The sequence below is a fragment of the Polyergus mexicanus genome, unplaced genomic scaffold (genome assembly GCF_030449975.1).
Source record: "Polyergus mexicanus isolate NDT 795.1 unplaced genomic scaffold, iyPolMexi1.0 SCAF_2, whole genome shotgun sequence".
NCBI lineage: Eukaryota > Metazoa > Arthropoda > Insecta > Hymenoptera > Formicidae > Polyergus > Polyergus mexicanus.
In genome coordinates this window covers 9,911,387-9,927,279 of record NW_027223322.1, presented here as the reverse complement: position 1 = coordinate 9,927,279, position 15,893 = coordinate 9,911,387, and the positions used below count along the sequence as shown (strand labels likewise).

Genomic DNA, 15,893 nt, shown 5'->3' with positions numbered 1-15,893 from the left:
GCTTTCTTAATTATAAAAATCGTTATATTTTCTAAAGTGACGAAGCTTTACAAAACTATACTTAAATTTTTTATGGAAATCTTATCCCCCGTGTGTCAGGAATATTATGTTTTCTCGTGGCAAATCTCATTTTTCCCCTTCTCCTTCTCCCTTTTCGCGCCCCCGTCCTTGATACATCGCCGTTTTAGCAGCTTTTAAGTTAAGTAGTTCCGCGTTCATATGCGAGAGCGGAAATTTTTCCCGCGCGAAAGAGAGCGGTATATGTATACCATGTCCCCTTTCCAGCCTTCGATCGATCACGCGACCGCGGCCAATACCAGACACCATCATCCATCCCTCCGTCAGTTTTATTTCATCTTGCGTCTACGTAAGGAAGAGACGCGGACGCGCGCCAGCGTAAGAAAATGTCTAAAGGGGATCAATACGTCGCCGCCGACGACGATTAAATGCATTCCTAAATTGCGATTCGGAGACGCGGCGGAGATGCAGGCGCCGCGTCTTTCGCATTCGCTCCCTCGTTGAATGACTTTTGCGCTTACGCGTGCGGGGCGGCCTCCGGTTGGACGATAACGAAGCAACGGGACGAAACTCTGAAAGTTAATTTTAGACCCGCGTCACGGAACGTTACACATGGTAACACCGGGTACAATGTAAATGAAGGTTCGCCGGTTACAACACCTCGTACTCAGTAGGGAATCGGCCAAGAATGCCGACCAAGATACGGTCTGGTTCTCTGAAAACGGTCGGTTTGGTCGATCGCTTGCTTATCGGTCGTAGTATGCTTCTGATAACAGTGCTCTTGCCTTTGGTAGGGTGATGCTGCGTCTACGTACGTTAGCAGCGCCTTCTAAAATCGTGAGACTATTTCCTATATTAGAGATACGTGGCGTTGTTTTCGTTTGACATGTTAGTTCCGATTTGTATACGATTAAAAATGACAAAACGTCAAAGTGACTTACTCTTGTTTATATTCGCCATACGAAAACGATGACGAAATCGATCAGCAATATAGTCTACAAGTTCAGACCTAACAATCGATTTGCCAATGCCTGTATTAGAAACAAGCATTTCCTCCAAGTTAATTTCGGAGAAGAACGTGAAAATTTATGAAATAAATATAAAAACAAGATAACATCGAAGAATAGATACGAATTATCCATTTTCTTTCTTTTCTTTTGCTTTTTTTATTCAAAGATTTTTGCTAACTTTTGCTAGTTCGCAATCTATCTTTTTTCAAAATATCGTAAAGTTAGAAAAATAGATTAAAGAAGGAGCCTGAAAACGTTACGACAATATTTTGTAAGGCTTCTAGCAAGCAGGCTAGGATTTCTAAACCTTTTTAAAGGTTCCCTGAAAAGGGATCTGGAAGGTCTTCCCGGATCTCCCGCCGTCTCTTTCAATTCCTCTCCTTCTCTCTTACTGCCTAATTCGCTCCTGGAGTGCTTGGCTGCGTAGTGAACACGTGTAGAGAGATAGATGTGCAGGGAGGCTCGAAGGTGGATATGTGTGTGCGTTTGGTGGGTGATACGTGTGAGACAGAGTCTATACGCACACGCACAAACGGGTCTATCGTCGCCAGCTGTTGGTGTGTGGTGGGCTGTTGGATGTTGGTGGGAGGGAGGGCAGTTGGGAACAGGCTCGACTGCTCCCCCTAATACCAGAGGATTGAATGGGCGAGGAGGGTGGTATTGGGTTCCCTCACCCCACTCCCACCACCCACACGCCGCTACTCCCAACCCGCTCAAGCCACCCACTTCTATCCGCCTGCCACCCCGCCTGCCCACCCACTCGCCACCCGACTGCCGTCGAGGAAACAACCTGCAACCGAACCAGCATAACGTTTTCTCGAACAACGATTTCCATCCACTTCGTCTTCACCACCGGTATAAGAACGTAAGTAAATCCTAAGATCTGCCAGTTTCCTGTGCTCAAAACGTCTCATTGTCAGTGTATCCGTGAGGCTTCGTGCTCGTTTTGTGTGCTCTCGCGTCCTGTCTGTCGTCGTTCGTCATGTATTCGGGTGTTCATCATCATCCAGTATCAGTACGGTATCAGCCATGACACGATGTCTTCGCCAAGGACACGTTCCTCTCGAGATGTGTGTTGTTCCACTTCTTCCACTGTGTTGCGCGTTGAGAACGAACGATCGGGAGAGAAAGTGCAAAGTAGGACGGTGAGAAGGGATACGAAGAAGTAGAGCGAGCGGATAGAGCGAGAACCGAATACGAGAGAGCGATTCTGAATGATACCGGGTCGCGCACAAACGAGAGCGAGAGGAGAGGCCGCCGCGACCGCCGTATTGTGTGTATCGCGAATAGGCCGCACGCGAATACCTATCGAGAAGTGCGCGCGGCGCGGCTGTATCTGCGACGTCCGTGTGTTCGTCGGTGTTCGACGCGCACCCGTGCGACGGGTAGAAAGAAAAAGAGAGAGAGAGAGAGAGAGAGAGAGAGAGAGAGAGAGAGAGAGAGAGGAGTATATATTGCACTGGGAGAACATCTCTCAGCGCGGGAAGCACGAGAACGGCCTGTTCGCGCGGTTTTTCGCAATATCGTATGCGCGATGTTCAACATGAATAATTATGATGCGGGTGGCTGGTAACTTTTTTTTTCTTCACGATATGTGCGCGCATACGCGACAACGACGGGACGAAGACAGCGTTGCGATGGGGACGAAGGTTTAGCCGCGCGCCGCTTCCGGAGAAGCGGAGAGGAAGGAACGAAGCGGAAAGGAAGGGATCTTTCTCGGCTGGACGGATGGCCATACGTGCGCGCGCGTGTGTGCAGTCGCCCATGTATTTACGAATACACGCGCGCGCGAGCGTCGGAGATTTGCTTGGCGTCCTTGGTTAGCCGGCAATAATTTCCGGATGAATTTGAATGGCTGATTGCACGCATGTCCTCTCTCTCTTCTTCTCGTCCGCTTCCCGATCGCTCTCGTTCGCTCGCGCTCTTTTCCTTTCTCCGTCCATCCATCTGTCTCGTTCTCTCTCTCTCTTTCTTTCTCGTCAGGACTGTGTCTCTGCCTTTATGCCGAACGACCATGTTCTCGCCGTCGTGTCATCTCTCCCTCTCTCCTCTTTCTCCTTCTCTTTTCCTCGCCGAACTTTCCTACTCTTTTTCTCTGTGCTACGATGCAGAGGTTCTCAACCGGCGCAGAAACATAAAGTTCTACCGGTATAGTCCAGACACCCTCCACGCGCCACCATCTGTCGTTTCTAGGGGACATGCTCTCCGAGGCTGATGGTAGAGGGGAATATTGATTTATTCTTCGCCGTAACCCCTTCCATGAATTCAACGTTCTTGCTTTCCCCTCCACATCTACGTATACAACCGACCTGGTTTATGTGCACGCACACATATTGCGAGGTTGTCAGTAGAGGGTTGTTCGTTTCCCCTCCTAGTTACTCAAGCGGCAATCGTGACGATCAATACCCGCTCGTTCCTTCCTCATTCCGGATGCTGTCGCCACCCCTGTAGAACGCGGTGCTAAATTTTTGTGCATGCATCATTCGATCGAAATCAATCGGAACACGAAAGCAAGACAGACGGTATATAAGATAGGTAAAAGTCAATAGATAAATGCTTATAATAAATCTGAAAAAGACACATAAAAAAATAAAATTCTCTGCAGAAGACAATTTTCAAGAATAAAACTTGAAACACAAAGAATATGTAATATTTTTTTTTTAAACCATTCTCATTGTAATTAGAGATTTTAACAAGATAGAGCAAGAATAATCGTTAAAAATAAAAGAGAGAAAAAAAGAAACATAACTCTCGAAGGATAATCTTATAGAAATTACTTTCAGAATTTAAAAAAACCTAGTAATTTAATTGAGGGATCTATTCGCACATTAATTTTTCGAGAGAAGTTACAAGTAGTTTTGTTTTTAGTTTAAATATCAATTAATACATGATAATTTTAAATAAGTAGAAAAATTTCAGGAAATCCTTTAAATAAACGGGATATCTTTTACTCTAAAAGAAATCTTATTTCTACAATAAAAAATTGGTTAAGATATGAAGAAAAAACACATAAGTTAAAAATATTTAAAATATGCAAAATTGCACATACACATATTAAAAGTGTATTATTGTATTGTATGGAAAAAAATAGTTCGATAAGAACTTATTGTTAGATATCATTAAACCTACAATGTTTTTCTCTACCGATGACCGTAAAGAAGAGAAAGTCTGTTTAGGTAACATAACTCACCCTGTACATTATCTAACTATTTCGAATTTAATACTCATGGTATCCCAGAGAAGTCGTTAGCGTGTCCGTTACGAAATTTTGTACACTATTTTCCCCTCATTCTCCACCATGCGCTATTTTATATGCCCACATTTTACACTTTAGGAAACACCCCCGGGAATTTGAATGTATTTATTTTCTATTTGTCGTGGCACTTACGGTGAAATACGGCTCATACGATTATATCGTCGATAGAGAGCAAAACTTTTACATTATCGTATTATTTATTTAGTCGATTGATCAAACGCGTATAACGCTGATCGTGAATAAGAGTAAAAAATAATTATACATCTAAAATTAATACTATAAACCTTACTGACAATTACATTGCATTTATTAATTAATGAGATTCGTTATATCTGTAAAATCTCAAAATTTACGTAATACTATGGATATGGTCTAAAATACACGGTATGAATATCATTGATAGTTCTCGTTGCCATCTTGAAATTGTTAAGTATAGTATTCGCGCAAATATATAACGTGCTTCTGGCATTGCGAGCTTATAACTAGAAACTTCTAACTCAATATATAAACTATGCCGAAAATAGAACAGAGAAATTTTCTTTAAAGTTTAGGTCTCTTTGACGACGACTCGGCACGCAGGTAGACGGATTGCCTAAGGACACAACACAAAAGGAAAAGATTTATTATTTTTGTGTAAGTGACCGTTAAGGCCTGTAAAATGGAGGGGAGTGGCACCGGAATTAGCAGGCTTGATTGCTACGAGGATATGTTTAAGGAAATCACTAGAAAACTTTACGGCGAAGATCCCGATCATAGAAGTAAGTTGAAGTTTCTTCTAGAATTCAAAAATAAACTAACGATAAAAATTATTGCGTTCTATGAGCATTTCAAAATTATCAATTGTTAATTATTATTTGTTAATATTATCTCGATGATATTATAATGTATAATCAATTATATTTATACATATATGTGTGTAATTGCGAATTATATAGCAAATATCTTTTCCTACGCGACACATATACATTATTGGAATGCAGTTACAATTATACGCGTGTAAGTCATAAGCTCAATGCAATTTTATAATTTAAAACTATCATTCAAAATTAGATTTTGATATATCATTATCTGATTGATTGTTCAACGTTAATTATATGAATAGACAATCAAGATAATTTTATTTATAACTAACAATCTGCTTAAACGTTTGAAATTGCAATTAATTTTCACTATTGAAAATTAAATTAATACCTAAATCGATAGTAATATAATACGGTTTAACGAGCGCTTTGTTGTATAAAAGAACGACACACTTTTTCACTATTGAATACAAAGAGCTCAATGCTATTTATCACAATCTCGTTTATGCAGCGTCGAGCGTGCAAAACGAATTTGAAACGTCTGTTTCGTACAAAAACGACGAAGATACGGAAAATGGTACAGACGGCAGTGACGATGGAAACTGGACGTACGACGAGGAACCGTTAAAAGGCACTGATGGAAGCCGAATCGCAGCTTATCACGCCGGAAAAGCTACATGGCGATGTGACGAATGTGGTAAGTATATCAGATATATACATTGCTAAATGTCTTCTTTTGCAACAATATTCAGCGAATGCATTTGAATATACTGTCGTGTCTAAAATAACGTTCTATAAACCTTTCTAAATTTTTTTTTTTGCAAAGGTAACTTGTTTACACGATCTCCATAAGCTTAAAGGTCTTGATCGATGGAGCACTCAGAGTATAGCTGAGTAATTTTCTATCCATGTAAAAAGTTTAACTGATACAAGATAAAAATAAGTTGATTAGTAAGGGTAGATAACGAGAATAATTCCCCTGTTAATTACTGATCATACCGTTTTGAACAATTATGTTATACGGCTATATTTCATCGTCCTCGCGTTTTTCCAGGAAACCATTTGCCAGTTTTTTATATTATCTAGCAATATGAATATGTATCCTAATTAGAAATTTTTATAATATTATGAATCTCCAATAACTGCAAGTTCCTTGCTATATAACGAGGCTCGATTAGTTCATTCGCGTGTGCACGCGAAAAAATATAAAATTAAATGTGCAATATACACAATGCTTGAGAAATCATATAAATTCTTCGCATTTTAAATTTTCTGGAAAATTTTAAGTCAATGTAAATGTGAGAATATTTTATCACATGCTATGCAAACGATTAACATTTTTTTTTTTTAATTTATATATGTGCGATAGATTTATATAGTAAATTATATAATTACCTTTTTTCTTGTATAATTTTATTATATCACAAATTCTTCTTCCATATAAATACTCTTTCCTTTATTCTTTATTCAATAAAAAGCAGGTATAGTTTAAGTTTGCGATACAAGATGCCAGAATTGAGACGCTAGCAACACGACTCTGTAGTGGAGGGGATACGCACACAAATGTGAACAGTGTACATGCAATGCGCAGAGCGCTCTGCGCATTATATATATACGGTTCACACTAAAGTTAAAAAATTAAATAATATAAAGTCCTGTAGGAAGCAATAGTAAGAGGATATCTTTATTTGTGAATTTTGTTTATAGAATATATTTTTGTATTGTATTTTAATTAAAATAAATAAAGATTTTGTAATTGCGCGGTGTTTTAGATGTTTTCAAATGGGCAACCGATTTTACTCTTCCTGTAGAATAAAACTGGATATTTTGACTTTTTCAAAAAATCCTGTTATCCTTGGTAAATTTTTTTTTTCCAGCATTTAGCCTCTTTTTCTCAAGATTCATTAAAGATTATTAACGGTCAGTAGAATTTTTTTCGCCCTTTGATTTTTTGTAAGAAAACAAATTCAAAAAAATGCCCGGTTTTATGTGTGTATCCCCTCCACTACGGAGTCGTGTTGCTGGTCTGAATTCTGGCATCAAGAATGCAGTGTTATATAGCGTACGTAGTATGCTTTCATTTATAAAAAAGTAAAGCTGAAAATTCTTCATAATACTTATTAATAAAAAAATAAAATATATTTCAAAATTATTAGTTTATTCGATGAAATTTATTTATTTTCAATATTTAAAAAATATACAATATATCCAATAAAACAAAACACTAAAAACATAAAATAAAAAATTAATAGAAAAACTAAAACACTTGGAAATTAAAACAAAAAATAAAAAATTTATACGAATAAAATAAAATAAAAAATTGTAATTAAAAAAACTTGGCGCTACTAAACTAATTAATATGCTAAAATTAATGTATTCTTTAATACATTTATCTTGCAGTTATTAATGTAATTAAATAAAATATAATTTTAAATTAAATTTAGTAGGATTAATCTTTACGAGACAGTATAAAGTTTTATAATTTTCTAGTTTGTCATAAGAACGTATTTCGGAATTTAATTGACCGCTTATGCCAACAGGCGATGTCATGGCTGGTAGCCCACGTGAGATTGCAGAGCATTTCATGGAACATCACTCCTCGAGGATCCTACCCGATAATAGTAGAAACAGGCATCACTCGCCCCGGAAGGATTATTTGCAAGCAGATCTTAAAGCCGAGGATGTAGTTATGTATTTAGAGAGACTCCGCGAACGCGCCGAACGGGCGGCACCTCCCTCCAGAAGAACCCAAGAAACACAGACTGTACCTGCGGCTTTATTGCCTGTTACCTCGAGCTTTCTCCTGCAAGAACTGCCATCCGTTCCTGCGCCGCAGCATCTGCAACAGGTATCTGAATTAAATTTCAGATCTTTTATGCAGGTATATGAAATTATCTCATCTCATTTTTAAAAATCGCGAAAGGTTTCCAACAATTTTATTTATAAACTCACAATGATTGTTCGATAATTTAAAAAGATAAACTCATTGGTTTAACATATTGTATATGGGAATAAACATAAAAATGTTACGTTTGTTACAAATTTATATAAATGTTAAAAAAATTCATAAAAATTGACGAGACCATAGTAACTGTTCATGCGCAGTATATATATGCTTTTCAATTTAAACCAGTGGCTACTCGAATCTTTTAAAAAAATGTCCTGAAAATTCCCTGAATTTCCAGGTATTTTTGTTCAAAATTCCAAGTAAGAAGAATATTTAAAAAATTTTTTGGTACATTTTTTAAAGTAAGTTTTTTTATTCTATGCGTTTTCTAATGCTAAATTCTAATGACTAAAAATTACAATACAGAATATGTATTACATATATTAAATATTTTGTTAAAACATTGGATATATAAGCAGAGATAAATATATATTTATAATATATTTTAAATTGCCGACTGCTTACAATATAGGAGCAAGATTATCAAAGAGAATTTTTAAAAAAATTCTTTAAGTCTCAATTTATACAGAGTAACATGTAAAGAACGCCCACTAATATATAGCGTTATTCCTTATCAAAAATTGAATCGAAAAATTGTAAACCATTTTTTTCTATAAAGATTTAATAAAGGAGTTACTATTGAATAAAGTCAGGCGAATCAGCGCAGACTTTTAGCCGGATGCTGGTCAATGAGCGCGTCTGATAATGTGTGCCGCCGTGCGCTCACGCACAATATTAGACGCGCGATTCACAGAACTCAGTTTTTGGTAAGGAATAACGCTATGTGTTTAATGGGCAGTCGTTGCAGGTCACCCTATACATATAAAATTCTATGAGAATTCTCTGATTTCTCCAGGTACAAAATAAATTCCAAGAAAGTTTTCCACGCTTTTCCAGTAGACATCCTATTTACTACGTTTATTGCTAAAGATAATATAAAGCAACATATATAAATTGTCATAGAATACAGCTACGATGACCACCTCCGCCACAGCATCCGTGAGTGGTAAACGATATACTTGTCCATACTGTCCTTATGGAACTGACAGACGCGATCTCTACACGCGACACGAGAACATCCACCGCGAGGAGAAGCCGTTTCACTGCTACATCTGCTTCAAGCCCTTCAATCGCGCTGATCACGTAAAGAAACATTTCATGAGAATGCATCGCGATCATGTTTACGAAGTCTCGAAAATACGAAGACCGATGGGAAGCGCATCGAAACCGTTGCAGCAGGACACAACGATAACGCCAACAGCGGCGACTGCCAATGCGAATAGCCAACAGCAACCGCAGCAGCAACACATCAATTGTCAATCAACTTTCGCTACCAACAAGGGTTATCAGTTACAGCCGAATGTCGCTACATCGGGTACCGGCACTATCGGTATTTATCAAACGACGGCCATGCCCGCGTCGGGAGGAATCATGCAACCCGATGCGAGTAATTGCAACACGGGCAGGCGCGTACAAAACGGCGGTTGCAATAGCAAAAGTCATCTTAAAGGCGGCTCCAAGAGCGCGCAGGAACGAAGGTTCATTTCTCAATTTGTTTTTGTCACATCTTGATTGTGACTTTCCAAATTTCTTCTTCTTTTAATTAAAATCGGATTATCGTCTAGTGTGAAAAGTCAATTTCTGTGATAATTTCTATTAGCTATCATTGATTCGTTCTGTAATATCCTTCCATAAAATTGCGATTGTTGTAATTGCAACGATATATAATTAAGTAATAATATTAGTACGCGTTGTTGCGATACATTTAAAAATTTAAAATTTTTAATTTTTAAGGTATACTTGCGTGTACTGCCCATGGAGCGGTGTTGATAATTGGTGTCTGAAGCGGCATTTGAATACCCACACGAAGCCCTTTGCATGTAGTTTGTGCGAGTACAAAGCAGCTCGCGCTGAGCGTCTTTCGACGCACGTACTCAAGGTACACAACAGAAGGCAATGCTCGAGATGCTCGTTCCTTGGCGAAGACGCGGCGCAATTGCAGATACATCAGTTGCATGTTCATCGAGTTAGCAGTGCTAGTGCACCATCGACATCGACTGCTCAAACGGCACCGCCGCCGAGCAATCGCCACCCGCAACCTTTACAGTAAGATAATGTTTAATCTTACATTCATAGAGTCATTTACTCATTATATGTAGCGTTATCAAGTAGTCTGATAAATCCAGCGCAACATTAGTCGACAAAATTAGATTCGATCTGTATTAATACAAATAATATTGGGTACAAAAATAAAATGTTTAATTGCCACTAACTAATTTAACAACATATAATTATATATATACACTGCAAAAAGCATTGTATGAGTAACATTTAGTTTTTTTCATTTAATCAAAGTTTGGAAGCATCATTAACAAGTTTAATCAGTACTAGATAATGGTGCATTGCTATTCACGTTGTGTAATACAATAAATTCGAGATATCAAGGTATCAAAATATTGATTCAGATCGCAGTTAATTATTTATTCATCTAAAAGGGACTAATTAAAGTCGTAAAATATAAAACTGTCGATAAAGGTCCACCAGTTTGAATTTAACGATATAATTATTTACATAATATATGTAACAAAGAAAAATGTTATGCCTTAAATCATACCGCTTCATGTCTTATACATTATATTCTTAGAAAGAAATTCATAGAGTAAAATAAAAAAATTACAGACATATATGTTATTCTATTCCTCTACTTAGAACTTTCGAATGCGAATAATTATTTTGTATAATTTTATACGACGAAAATGTTCACGAACTTCTAAGCTCAATCTTTCTGCAGAAGTTCGGAAGATCTTCGTCCTGTCACTGACGAATAATTTACGCGATCATTTATTGCTCATTATTGAATTTATAGCCCCGTGGGAGGAGGACGACCACCACCTGGGCCACCAGTTTTTCCAGCACCAGCTCCAGCAATCGTACCTGCTACCACTGTAATACCGCCAAGCACTATACTCGGGTAAGCCTCGTGACATTTACCACGTGATACTCGGCTTATGTTTATTTATTCAATTAATTGCCGCATTCTGTTGCGTTTCTCCTTTTTTTTAGTTACCATTAATTATGTAATGAATGCCGTATGACATTAAATGGCAAACCGTTTTTTTATTTTATGTTCGTTCATCCGGCTAATATCGGCGCGCTCGATGACGGGTTACAGATCTGTTATTAACTTTTCGCCTCCAATCATCAATTTGCTATTATACGAACTATTTATATCCGTTCGATGACTCTTTTTTTTTCGTCGCGAAATCAATATATCGTAATCCGCGGATGATGCATTTGACGATTCGTCATCTCGCCCGTCACTATCCACTCCTCCTCCTGTTTTGTGTTACGTTCTCGCGTCATTTTTTGGATTATTTTTTGTTAAAAACGAGACCTCTTGTCTTCTATGTCACCATGTGCACGCTTCGTTTGCTTTCGGTGTCGTAGATTGCGCGCGGATGATGTTTACCGCGCGTCATTATTACTAGATGTATATGTCTAGTTACACAGTTTTATTTCTCTTACGTCATGCTACGACGAACGCTCGTACATTGGTAGAAAAAATGACGCGAACGTAACTTATGGAACAGTGCCGCGGTGGTTGCAGCCACGAGATGGTAAAGTCCCCTGCAACCGCAGCAACCATGGCATATCCCACGGAGGAGGAGAACCGGTCGCATCGTCGCATAGCCGGCATCAACGGTGACGACGACGACTACGACGACGACGATGACGACGATGACGACGTCGTCCGAAGCAATGGTAACGGCGAGGCACGCAATCGTGATCTCGACGCGCGTCGCGTCTGCGGTTTCAAGAACGACAAGAATGATTTCTTATCGTGTCTGAACGATCAAAGTAACGGGAGTAGTAAAAATGACGTTACCGATACGTCTAACAATGATTTTACATATAGTTACCAGCTACTATCGAGGGAAGAAGCCGAGGACCGATTGCCGGAACCGTGCCGTTCACGAGATCCCGTGTGCAGACAGGACGAGAAGGAAAATCAACAAAAACCGAGCGAGAGACGATCTAGAAAGCAGAGCCAACCGAGACAGGTGAAATGGCACTGGGATTCCCGGCGCAATCTAATACCTGCGTTAGGTTTACAAGATCTGACAAACGTCGAGCCGAATAATAGGCAAATTAGCGGTAAGATAGAAATAATCTCTGGACATCAACAGAAATCCATACGGCAACGAATGTTTAAATGTCATTTATGCCGAAAATATGCGCCGGCCCGAGGAATAAGCCGTCGTCCATATCACAGCAAAGCCTCGCTGATACTTCACACATTATGGCGACATAAACGGCGATCTTATCATGAAAAGAATCGCACATCGACAGTCAGTTTGCCATCGACCGTCTCCTCGATTACACTCAAGGCCACGTTTTTCACAAACCCAAATTATAGATATCATAGATAACAGCAAAAGAGGTTGGGAGTGGCTAAGAGCGTAAATTGTTATTATTAGAGTCGAATTTTACGAATGAATTTTTTTGAATGAATGTATTGAATCGAATCGAAATATAACTCTTCAAGGAACTCTAGTCGAGGAACTTTTCATTCGATTTTTCATATATCTGCTATACTTTTGTTTACTGATTCTCTTCTCGTCGAATTTAATGATTAAATTAGCTTTCTCCTCGTCGCGCAACTTCCTCGATCTATCGCAAAAATAAGCTTTGTACTCACACAAGATGTCTATGTCAGTAACATAACAGTTTGTGTCTGTACAAGAGAAAATTATAAGATTTATTGATCTCTATTTTCTCATAGTATATTATGCAGAAAATAAACGCCTGCCCGGAGAATGAACCGTCGTCACAGCAGATGTTCGCTGAAACTACACACGTTATGGCTACATGAACGGCGATTTTGTCATGCCAAGAATCGCGCGTCAACAGTCAGTTTGCCATCGATCGTCTCCTCGATCACGCTCAAGGGCACGTTTTTCATCAACCCGAATTACGGATATCATAGTTAACGGTAAAAGAGCTTGGGAGTGGCTAAGAGCATAAATTTTTATTATTAGAGTCTAATTTTTCGAATGAATTGTCCTTTTCCAACGAATTCTAATCTAGATAAATTTTTAATTTGACTCTTTTTAATTAACTACCGTTATCTTTCATTAAATAAAAAAACTTACTAATCAGAACATAGTTTTCTGATACATGTAAATTTTATATGTTATTATTGTCGGAGATATTACATCGTTACCCAAAATATGATGCAATTGTTCTACAAAGAAATCGTTTGCTGTATTCTAGAAGCGCACGAAAGAGAAGCGTGATATGAATAAAATTAATGTGATGCGAATCTTTATAATTGAAAGTATTTTAATGTAACGTATGTAAGAGATATGTAAATACATTTTTCGCCATGATAATCTCGATCGCTTTATGTAAGATACTTGAATTTAATGTGTATGTTATGTAAATAACTTCTCTGCCATATGAGGATCCGATGATTCGAAACAAAAGATGATTTTTCAAGTAACATTAAATGAATGATATAAAATATAGATTTTCATCATTGATTTGATAATCGATGTTCCATGGATTTATCTTCGACTATCTGTGTACACTTTCTTCTGTTTTAGACTAACGATGATGTTTTAGACGACGAAGCATCATTTGAAATGCAATTATGTAACGCAATTATGCGATTAAGCAACATACCACTTCCGTACTTGGCTGCATAGCCACAATTTTTATAAAATTACGATTTAATATAAAGCGTTTATATACAAAACCATTATCTTGTTTACGTTATTATATGAAATATGTCTATTATACATGAAAATGAATAAAGAAAAAAATTTGCAGATGAAATTCCTCACATGAATCTCTTAACTTCTTGCTCCTATGTCTTTTCCGGCACTATAATCAATTTTTAATTGTTTCTCATAGGTTACATTTCTCTTTTTCGTTTATGAAATAAAATAAACTAATTTTGTATATTTATATTCTTAATTATATTCTGTATTTATATTCTTATATTCTTAGTGCAATAAAAGTGCGATAAAATAATAATACATAAAATAATTTCTGCAAAATAATTTTATTCTAATAGTTTTATTTTTAATATTTAAAAAGATTTATACATAGACGTATGACGTATAAAGCATAGACCGTTCGTTGAGCGTTGAGCGTATTCCCTAGTTCCCTATCCCTATCTTTCCTTTGTTTAAGCCCGTGTCACACTACGCATTGCGGACGCGCATTTGGATTACGGACTGCGAATCATCCAATCAGATCCTTGGCTACTTCATTCTGATTGGATGGATGACGATTCGCAGTTCGTATTCCAAATCCGATCAGAGTGCGCAATGCATGGTGTGACACAGGCTTTAGGCAGCGTGAAACTTAAAAAGAGAAAACATCTGTGTTCCCAGCATAGACATAGTATTGTATATCTGGACCATAGACATAGTATATCTAGATCGAGTGTTGAGAAATGGGAGCCGAGGTGCACGTAGAAAAGGAGGTACTCTGTTTCGTGCCCCTTGCGTTCTCTCTCGCTCGCACGTAGCATGACGAAAGAGAGCGCTATACTCTGTGCGAGCGAGAGAGAACGCAAGGAGCACGAAAAAGAGTATGTTCTTTTCAATGTGCATCTTTCTCTCCCCACTCCTTAAATAAAGGCGAACGCTCGGTCTAGATATACTATGTTTATGGTCCTAGTCCTAGATGTCTTGAGATATATATATATGCGTGTGTGTATAGTATTATTTAATTTTTTATTTTATTGTAATTTTGAGGTCACTAAACAATACAACTAACAATGCAACAAGAGCTGCAAAGCTAGCATTGCATAATTATTGCAATCAAAACTGATATTAATGAATATTGCAATAACTTCAATAATAAAGACATGGATTTTAATGGATAGTAAATTTTGAGAAAATATATTATACAAAGTGTATAACATATATGTATATACAAAGAACATTAAGTATTATACAGGATGTCCGGTAATTTTTGACATACCCGAAGTATGAAGGTAGATTGGGTCAAACTAAAAAGAAAAGTCCTGAAATCACTTTTTTTTATAACGCTTAATAAAGGAGTTATTATTGAGTAAAGTCTGGCCAATCAGCGCCGATCTTTAGCCGGGCGCATGTCGGTGAGCCTCGCGCTTGGTAGTACGCGGCGGTGCCGCGCGGCGCTCGACTAAACGTTGGCGCTGATTGGCCAGACTTTACTCAATAATAACTGCTTTATTAAGCGTTATCAAAAAAATGGTTCAGAACTTTTCGACTCAGTTTAAACCAATCTATCTTCACACTTCGGGTGTGTCAAAAGTGATCGGATACCCTGTATAAAAAGGTTATTTTTTTGTTTGTTTTCGTCGCGAGCATCGGAAAATTTATCAAAGAAACAAAAATTTTTTTTGACAAATGATTATTTCTTTATCTCACATCATATCAGTTACGTAAATTTTTGAGAGAACGGTCTGACGTCAATAATTAATAATTGAAATCTAAGAACATTCGATGCAATATTCCTCGCTTTTCGTTACGAAATGTTACTCCGAAATTATCAACGAACTTCGACAAACCGATTTTAATTCACCAGTCAACGGTAGAATGCGCTTTGCATACATATACATAATGCAGCTTGCATAGTGAATGCATTGTGAGATGTCTTGAAAATAAAGACGTCAGTTGTCAGATTTACGTAGGTTGTTGATAAAAATTATTATTTTGCGACAAATGCGATTGATGACATATAGAATCTGATTTTCTGCTCAAAGATTCGTAAAAGTTTTTCAACTGCGTTTCAGAAGTATACGTATGTGTAAAAACTGCTATTGTATTTTGATAGTGATACTATATTATTTCAATTATATATAT

General features: G+C 37.7%; 1 protein-coding gene across 8 annotated transcripts; it reads left to right on the top strand.

Annotated features, from left to right (window-relative positions):
* Nucleotides 1-1,175: 1,175 nt before the first annotated feature.
* On the top strand, nt 1,176-13,860 carry Chn (zinc finger transcriptional factor charlatan). Of its 8 annotated transcripts, none has more exons than XM_070315908.1 (9): nt 1,176-1,893; nt 4,831-5,042; nt 5,596-5,781; nt 7,625-7,965; nt 8,995-9,569; nt 9,826-10,137; nt 10,898-11,002; nt 11,948-12,092; nt 12,815-13,860. In XM_070315908.1, the coding sequence occupies exons 2-9, from the start codon at nt 4,943-4,945 to the stop codon at nt 12,902-12,904; spliced, it is 1,854 nt and encodes a 617-aa protein (XP_070172009.1). In that variant the 5' UTR covers nt 1,176-1,893; nt 4,831-4,942; the 3' UTR covers nt 12,905-13,860. The 8 variants fall into 8 exon arrangements, with proteins under 8 accessions (XP_070172009.1, XP_070172008.1, XP_070172010.1 ...); XM_070315907.1 differs by having other exon boundaries at nt 1,177-1,893; nt 11,948-12,186; XM_070315909.1 differs by lacking the exons at nt 11,948-12,092; nt 12,815-13,860 and adding an exon at nt 11,622-11,747 and having other exon boundaries at nt 1,177-1,893.
* Nucleotides 13,861-15,893: the final 2,033 nt, after the last annotated feature.